Here is a 9,337-nt window from a genome sequence, read left to right on the forward strand (position 1 = left end):
AACAAAAAAATAATAACTGTCTTAACTGTTATTACATCAATCCTCTTGAGAAAATAACTTGGTACAAATATGGAAGAAAAAGAGATGGAATTGGAAGCCTAGAAGCAAATTTTAAAAACAAAACAAAACAAAACCAATGTTACTGCTGCCATACTGCATACATGCAAAACCATGGGAGGAGAGAGATGCAAGAGAAAGGAATATACAGTTGAATGACCTTCTAAATCCAGCATATGCACCTTCCACTCACCAGCAGCTAGGAAGAGCCACAGGCCAAAAGAGAGATCTGTGTCAGAATGAGGAGAAAAAAAAGGGTGATAACTCTCAAGCTGCTGCAGTGAATAATGGCCAATGGTTGAACAGAAGTCATCTGGATCTCTAGTACCAGAATACAGGAAGCATGTGTGAGGTCTTGACCTCAAACTAACACAGCCATTTACTGTTTAAGACTACAAATTATGCTGTCCGAGACACAGAAGACCTCTAGAGATAGAGTTTCAAAACTTGTGTTTTGAAAGGAAAGATCAAGCAATGTGTCTTTGTACCTGATCTCAAGTTCTCATGCTGCAGCATCCCCATTTCTCCATTCATGTCCCAAATGAAAAGGAATTACAACCTAGAATAACTGATGTGGTGACTTTCCATCATTTGAACACTTTTAAAGTTCATGATGGTTTCCATTCTTCACCAAGCTGAGCTATCCCACATCTTCTCTGATTCCACATCTTCCCTGGTAATGCTACAGCTGCAGAAAACAATTCATTATACTTCATTCCTATAGTGTGGCATACCTTAGTTTGATGCTGTAAAAGAACAAGTATTTTCTTTTCTTCTTGGTTCTCAGTGTTGGAAAGTAATATGCTAAAACTTCTCTCCTCTGAAGACAAAACAGCATTTGTTGTATAGACTGAACCATCTTCTAAAATTTGGAAATCAGGATCACTCGAATGAATCAGATTTGCAGACTGAAAGCACTCCTTCAGGTTAACTGTAGAAAATACACACAGCAATCATTTGTAAGGAAAAACAAAACAATATATGGTATTAACAGTGATCTATGCATTTTGGGGGGGGGGGCAAAAACTTAAAATTCATTACACTGATTCTTGTAAAAGTTGCATTTTTAAAAGCACATATGAAACTATATGGTTAATTAAACTGTGCATAAACACATACATCACTTCTAATACCTACTTTACACCCTTTAAAAAAAAAAAAGATATTTGTCCTGAAATAAAGGCATGTAAGGTCCAGTTTTTGAATATGTATACCAAACCAAAAAAAGTTTTTCTTTATTAACTGAAATTAACTATAGAGTAACACATGTGAGAACTTAAAGGGAATCTAGAGACTTAATCAGTAGTTTTTAAGCTAACTCTTTGTAACTACTGTTAGTCATTATATTCTGTGTTCTCACTGGTCTGCCCTTTCCTTGTACATTTTGAGTTTTGTGAAAAAACTAATTGATAAGGGGTGTCTGGGTGGCTCAGTTGGTTAAATGTGGGACTCGACTTCAGCTCAGGTCATGATCTCAGGGTCGTAGGGTCCAGCCCTGTGTCAAGGCCCTCTGCCTAGGATACTCTCTCCCTCTGCCTCTGTCCCTCCCCTGCACTTGTGCATGCACTCTTTCTCTCTCTCTCCCTTTCTCTCTCTTCTGCACACACACACAAAAAAATGATATAAAGCTATATGTGGAAATACATATCGGTGAGAAGCCAAAATGTTTTATGATTAAATCCAAAAACAACACTTTTAAACTCAAGAAATAGTTTCAATACTATTTCCCAGCTTCATAGAAGAATGTTATCACGTATACCGTACTTTGCATCTAGTATAAATATTAATAATTATTTATTACTCAAACTAAATCTTTTTATCTACTTCATATAATCATGTTTTTCAAAAAAAGGAATATTCCTTTTATTGAAATGACACCAAATGTATTACAAATGATAATGTATTATGTTAGTTTTAACTATGAATTCCAATAGTTATCCTTCTAAAAATTACATTAATTTTACAATATCATATCAAGTAAGATTTATTACACATTTAATCTGTTTCTTACCTCTACCGACAAATTTCTCAGCATCTAGTTTGGAGGGGACATGTAGTATGACTTTTTTGCAGGCATCACAGGTAAATGTTAAGATCTAAAATATCAAATCAATATTATGCATTTAAAAAATATCCTTTTAGTGTGCATATAGTTTACATAAATTAGAAATTGGTGTAATTATAAATTAGTTTATACAATGAGAAAAATAAAATTTAAAAACATAACACTGGGAACGCCTGGGTGGCTCAGCGGTTGAGCGAGAGCCTTGGGCTCAGGGCATGATTCCGGGATCTCAGATCGAGTCCCACATCAGGCTCCCTGCATGGAGCCTGCTTCTCCCTCTGCCTATGTCTCTGCCTCTCTGTGTGTCTCTCATGAATAAATAAATAAAATACTTTAAAAAAACAAAACATAACACTGTAGTAGAAATCAGGACAAAATTGTATGGAAACAAAGAATAAAACAATAGACCAAGGGATGCCTCAGTGGCTCAGCGGTTGAGCATCTGCCTTTGGCTCAGGGCATGATTCCGGGTCATGGCTCCCTCCTTCACAAAGCATGTAAAATCCAGGATTCCGGGACTCCTCCGTGGCTCCGTGGTTGAGCATCTGCCTTCGGCCCAGGGCGTGATCCCGGGGTCCTGGGATCGAGTCCCACATCGGGCTCGCTGTGAGGAGCCTGCTTCTCCCTCTGCCTGTGTCTGCCTCTCTCTGTGTGTGTCTCTCATGAATAAATAAATAAATCTTTAAAAAAAAAAATCCAGGAATTCCTTACCCTCTTGGGTTTTGTTTCTTATTCTGTAAAAAAGAATTAATAGTAAATTCACTGACTAATTTAGTGAGTATATCCAGGAACGAATGACACCCTGTGTCAGAGAACAGTAACAATTCAGGAAGGCAGCACAGGTATGCGAATAGGAAGGAGAAACAAAAACAAATTTCCAGAGTCAGCAAAGTGTTTCAATTGTCAATTGCCTATGAGCTATGGTACCAAATCAATAATATCTTAAACAAAACCCAATGCTTTACAGAGAAGCATGAACTCATTATCACAGAGCAACTTGGAGATTATTTATCTATGACCCCATACAAACAAGCATATAACTTTGAAATATGAATTTATTTTGGAGGCACATCTTCTCATAAATGATCAGTAAGGTCATTTTATAAAACATTCCACTTAAAATTTTTTAAATGAGTTAGTGATTTATGGCAACCAATTCCAATACAATATGTATTTGAACACACTGAAATTTAATTCTGTTCTAAAACTGTATAATGCACACTTCTGAAAGACTCACAATTCTATAGTTTTGCAAAGGCTTTTGGCCAAAAGCAAGATAGCTGACTAGCACTGACACTGTATTTACAAAGTCTATAAACACAAATTAGAATTTGGATTAAAATATTTACGTCTAAGACACATTTTATTTCCATGACACATGCCAATATACATTTAATTATCCAAGTTAAATTATATAGGAAGTGATTACATGTCATTTGGAAATTAATGGATGGACACAGTGAAGAGCCTAATTGGAAATTAAAAGTTGAGAAGAGTGTTTGTTTGTTGGCTGTATCATCTTAGAACAGGAATAAAACGAGATGTGTGAAGAGTCCATACAAGGTGGTTGAAAGCATGTATCTACTTATTCATTCAACCCCCATTTACTGGTTGCTTACTAGGCGCAAGGCAATGCTCAGCAGTGAACAAAGCAAAGTCCTTGACCTCACAGAGACTACCTTATGTTGACTGACAGACAAAAAAATAAATACACAAAGGTCATATAATGCCAAAAGATAAACATTAAAGCAGGGAGAAAAGGTGATAAAGGGAAAACCAGAAGCCTGAATGAAATAAGGAAGCAAACCAGTTCACTAAATAGGGAAAAGTCTTCCAGGTGGAAGAAAAACCAGAACAAAGACCCCAGAAGAGGATTTTACCTGGTGTGTTAAAAGAACAAAAAGGCAGTCATGGAAGGAATGCACAGTGAGGGAAGAGTGATACAAGATGATATTAAAGGGACAATCATGGACATATTATGTGGGATCTAAAAGGCCATAATGGGAGTGCAGATTTTATTCTGAGTGCAAAGAGAAGCAGCCATAGGTTTAGAAGCTATGGAGTGGCATAATGTGGTGAGCATTTACAAAGACTCATTCTGGTGGCCCCATGAGAATGGACTACAGAGAAGCAAGAGTAGAAGCAAGAAGACCAGTTGGGAGGTTCCAACAGAAATCTAAGACAGGGGAGATCCCTGGGTGGCGCAGCGGTTTGGCAACTGCCTTTGGCCCAGGGCGCGATCCTGGAGACCCGGGATCAAATGCCGCATCGGGCTCCCGGCATGGAGCCTGCTTCTCCCTCTGCCTGTGTCTCTCCCTCTCTCTCTCTCTCTCTCTCTCTCTCTCTCTGTCTATCATAAATAAATAAATAAATAAATAAATAAATAAATAAATAAATAAATCTTGAAAAAAGAAAAAAAGAAATCTAAGAGAGGGAGAATGGTGACTTAGACTAAGATAAAAAGAGCAAAAAAAAAAAAAAAAAAAAAGAGCAGACAGAGAAGGTGAGAAATGTCAGATTATGTCAATACTTTAGAGAACAGTATCCCGGACATCCATTCATTTATGCATTTAACTAATATTTACTAACATTACTGAATGTCTACTATGTACCAGACACAGAGCAATAAACCCAATCTTCATGAAACATTGAGTTCAAGGATAAGATATAGTTGTAATTTCAATAAAGGAGGATAAATGCTCTAAGAGAGAGATACAGGATGCTATAGGATAGCAGGGGAACTGGCCTCATCTAAGAGCCAGAGGAGGTCACCAGAAGAGGGGCTATATATTAGCCATGCCAAGAGCTTATATGTTCCAAACATAGAAATGGAATACGTGAAGCCCAGAAATGACACAGATCTTCTTTTATGGGCCATTTTTATTACTTTATGGCACCTTCTCACATCCATGCTCATGCTGGACTATTTAATTTATGAGAGCTCTTTATATACTTGTAGATAAGCCTTTTAAAATATGATCTGCATTTCTTTTTCCAATTTGAGTTACCTTTGACTTTGCTTTTAATACTTTGGTTTGGTTTGGGTTTTTTTTGCCATGGACAAGTGTATATATGTCTTAATATAATTGATTTATATTATTAATAATATATTTACATTAATTATTATAACAATATAATTGCTTTTCTCGATATTAATAAATGGCTTTTGAAATCTAAGCCATGTGAACCATAGATAGGCCTTCTTGACTCCAACTTAAATAGGAATTCACCATGTCTCCTATTATCTGTATGGTATCATATGTTACATACAAATCTTTCATCTGTTTGGACTTCTTCTGTGGTGCTCTGCATGAGGTATGGGTTCAACACACAACTTTATTCACTGTGACATTATTTGTAATAGCAAAAAGTAATAGCAGAGGTGATGTACAGAAGCAGAGATATCCGCAAGGTAACTCTGAATGTAGATTTAATGGGACTTAATGATGGATTGGGGGAGGGGAGCAGTGAAGAAGGAAAAACAAACAGCTTCCAAACTTCCTACCTGAGCAACAAGGTGTATGGTAGTGTCATTCACTGAAATACAGGACTCAAGAAAAGCAGCATTGTTTGAGAAGATAATAACTGCTGTGTCACACATCATATTAGGTAGACATAGACTTACTGTTCGAGGAAGACATCCCAACTAACAAATTCAGTATAAGGAGGCACCTATACTACTTATACTAAGTCCTATTAGTATAAGGCACCTATACTACTTATACTACTTATACTAAGTCCTATTCAAGGACAGGACCTAGAATAGAGATTCTCATTCTGAGTAGTCAGAAACAGAAAGGTCAAAAGAAAAAAGGGAGTGAGTTTCAATAAAGGCACAATCTACACGGTGGAATCCTATAAGGAATGGTTTATAATTAGCAAGGGAGATCCCTATGACCTTAGAAAGCGAGCAGCCTAATTCGGTGTTTAGGTAGAAACCAGAGTTCAAATGGTTAAGACATGTGTGAGGTAAAAACGATATCAGGAAGCAGGAGAAGCCCATTCGTGGAATAGCGAAGGATTAATTGGGTACACGGAGAGAAGGAAATGTAAAGGGTGTTTCTCCAGTGAATAGGAATTGTTCACTCTTATTTAATAATATCTTCTACTCAAATGCTCTTTACACATCTATCATACTTGAGGCTCCCAACCACAAGAACCGTCTGAGGCTGGCAGGACTTTGCCCAGATATGCACACGAACACCAGAACAACCTGAAGAACTCACACCACACCTTCCAGCTAGAATGTAGCAGGATAAGGGGTGTACCCAGAGCCAGCGCTTTTTTCTATCTATCCCACTTCTGGCTAAACCAGCTTTGAAGCTAAGAAAAGCCAAGGAATGAGGATTGGGAATAGATTAGGAATAAACCAAGGAATGAGGAAAGAATCCCCTTTCATTTATATACTTTATTGTTTTTCTTCTCAAAAGGATCTGAGATCACACAGAGAAAGTTTTGTGCGTAAGCATATGTGAAGCAATGCTATTTATTGCCCATACGTATTATTGTCCAAGCTTAATTACTCCTTTTCCTTCAAAGAATGATGGCCAGTGGTTTAAAAAGAAGTGGCAATTTTATTAGGGATCTAACCAAAGTTGTTTCTTTGTCATTGACTACATATTTTGCAACCGTTATTTATTCCATTCTTAGTTTTCTGAACGGTAAAATATTAATTGCTATGCACCTGGCGCTTTCTGTGATACCAATGTGCCCTGGGAACTTAACAAAGGGTTTGAGTCCATAGGATTCCTAGAGAAAGACGTTAATGATAGTAACAACGACAATTTCGGGGCTTAAAAATTTAAAGAATTCACCGTCAACTAAGAGCAGTTGAGAAGTGAAGTGAGTATTTCCTCCCCCCTGTTCCAGCACTCCCAGAAGGAATCTTCCTGCTGTCTGTTCTTCAGGTGTGTCCCCTTGTCCTTCAGGGAACTTTTTTTTTTTTTTTTAAGATTTTATTTATTTATTCATGAGAGACACAGAGACATAGGCAGAGGGCAGAGGGAGAAGCAAGCTCCCTGCATGGAACCTGATGTGGGACTTGACTCCAGGACCCAGGGATCAGGACCTGAGTCACCCGGGTGCCCCTCCTTCAGAGAACTTGGGGCTCAACAGGAAAGGTCACACCGGGTTGAGCACTCTTTGGCACCTGGTCTATTTAATTTTTCTCTTCCTAGGGGACTCAGGAAATCCAGTCTGGGAAACCTCTGATCCCAAACTCTCCCAGGGGCTGTCCATCGGCTTTGAATTCCCCTACCTTCTGCCTCCCCCTCACTCCCCCTGCCCTGGCCCGGCCCTGAGATCCCAGTCTCTTCTGCCAGTGAGGGGGACTGTCCCTCCCCAAATAAAACCACCCCTTCTCGCTCCGAAGATTGGGTGCGTGGAGTCACTGCTACAGTGTTCCTTAACATGGGAAAGAAGTCAGAGCCAGAGGGCCTAGGAAGAGACTCTCGATGCCTCTGTGCACAAGACATCCGGACGAACATTTCCCTAAAAGATGAAGGTGGGGCAGCCGGGGTGGCTCAGCGGTTTCGCGCTGCCTTCAGCCCAGAGCCTGATCCTGGGGTCCCAGGATCGAGTCCCACGTCGGGCTCCCTGCATGGAGCCTGCTTCTCCCTCTGCCTGTGTCTCTGCCTCTCTCTCTCTGTGTCTCTCATGAATAAATAAACAAAATCTTTTTAAAAAAAAAAAAAAAAAGGTCAAGATGAAGGCATCCGCACAGGCCGACAAACAACGGGACCACAGGAAGGGTCACCCAGGGCCCGCCCCTGCACCGTCTCCTGCGCGCGCACCCCCACTGCGAGCGGCCCCTGGAAGGGCGCCCCCCGCCCTCCCTCGGACCCAGGCGAGCGCTTCCCGCCGGGGCCTCCGCGCCGGCCTCCCCCGGGCAGGAGCGCCCGCGCCTCCCCCCGACGGCAGGCGCCCCACGAGCCGCGCGGCCCGCTCCTACCCAGAGGCCACGGTCTGGGATGGGCGTTTGCGGCTGGCGTCTGCGTCTCCCGCCGCCCGCGCCGATTACATCTGCGGCCGACACCCTCCTCCCCGCCTCCGGGATCGCGGCGCCCAGGCCGCCCGCCTCGTGCTGGCAACCTGCCCCCGTTTCCGCTGCGCCCCGGGAGCAGCCCGGCGGCGGCCCCGGAACCCCGGCCGCGCCCCCGCGCCCGCCCCCGCGCCCCCGCGCCCCCGCGCCCCCGCGCCCCCCAGGCGGCCGCGGCCACTCACCGCGAGGGTCAGCAGCAGTTGCGCGCGGAGGGCTCCGCTGGCGGAGCGGGTGGCGCGGGCTGGCGCCATGGGGCCCTGCGGGGCCCGGCGAGCTCCCCCTGCGGGGCCCGGCGAGCTCCCCCTGCGGACGCGCCCGCGGCGGGCTGGGCGGGCTGGGCGGGCTCGGCGAGGCCGGAGCGCGGAGGGCTGCGAGGGTTTCTCGGAGGCGCCCGCCGCGCAGCCAAGGGGCTTTTCCTCTGGCCGGGGGTGGGGCTCCAGGCGCGGCCGAAGGACACGGATCGGCCCCTCCTCGCTCTTTTCTCAAGTCTTCATTTCTGGAGGAGCGCAGCAGGTGGGAACCGCCGTCGCCGCCGCCCAGTCACCCGCGCTAGGGTTCTCAGCCGCGGTCGCCACCTATATGCCCCATCACCCCCTCCCCCGCCCCGGTGTCCGCCTGGGAGATCGGCCGCCGGCCCTGCCCAGCCGGAGCCCTGACGGTGGCAAGACTCACTCCCCGGGCGCTCCCGGCCCCGCCCCGCCCCGCGCGCTGCCCTCTCGGCCCCGCGGCTGCGAGCTCGGGGCCGCGGGGCCTCCCGGCTGGAGCTCAGCGGGGACCTCAGCGGCAGCCCCGTCCCGCAGACGTCCAAGGTGCGGTTCAGAAGAGAGGGCTTTCTTCCGTGGCACGCCTCTCTTTGGTTTTAGAAATTGCATGGCCCATAGAGCAGAGATGCAAGAAAATTACCATGAGTTAAAGACGTTAATTAATTACCTAAGGGATTCCAGGCTACAAAAAAAAAATTAACAAAATCAAGGGTAAGCTACTACAGAAAACGCATCCCTCCAGATCCTAGATGTTGACTAAATGTGCGCTATGGCTCTACTCCAAAACCTTCCCTTGTCCCAAGGTAAAGCCACCCCCTGACCTTGTACCTGTCTCCTAAACACCTACTGGAGATTTCACTCTTCCTTTCCTACCACCAAAACCAGAATTTGCAGTGAGAAAAGAAATAGAAT

General features: G+C 43.9%; 1 protein-coding gene across 9 annotated transcripts in view; it reads right to left on the reverse strand.

The window, feature by feature from the left end:
* DSC2 (desmocollin 2) overlaps positions 1 to 8,839 on the reverse strand; it is a 36,936-nt gene extending 28,097 nt beyond the window's left edge. For 4 of the 9 annotated variants that reach the window (XR_011996214.1, XM_072732114.1, XM_072732117.1 and 1 more), the window contains exons 1-3: positions 8,345 to 8,713; positions 2,069 to 2,153; positions 792 to 988 (exon numbers count right to left, since the gene is read on the reverse strand). Coding sequence is in view for 4 of the 9 variants with exons in the window: in XM_072732114.1 (XP_072588215.1) it covers positions 792 to 988; positions 2,069 to 2,153; positions 8,345 to 8,413 (351 nt within the window). In the remaining 5 variants the exon portion in view is untranslated. Of the gene's footprint in view, positions 1 to 791; positions 989 to 2,068; positions 2,154 to 8,072; positions 8,230 to 8,344 lie in introns of those variants that run through there. The other 5 variants (XM_072732121.1, XM_072732120.1, XM_072732115.1 and 2 more) reach the window with 4 other exon arrangements.
* Positions 8,840 to 9,337: the final 498 nt, after the last annotated feature.

This window comes from Vulpes vulpes, chromosome 13 (genome assembly GCF_048418805.1).
Source record: "Vulpes vulpes isolate BD-2025 chromosome 13, VulVul3, whole genome shotgun sequence".
In the NCBI taxonomy this organism is placed as follows: domain Eukaryota; kingdom Metazoa; phylum Chordata; class Mammalia; order Carnivora; family Canidae; genus Vulpes; species Vulpes vulpes.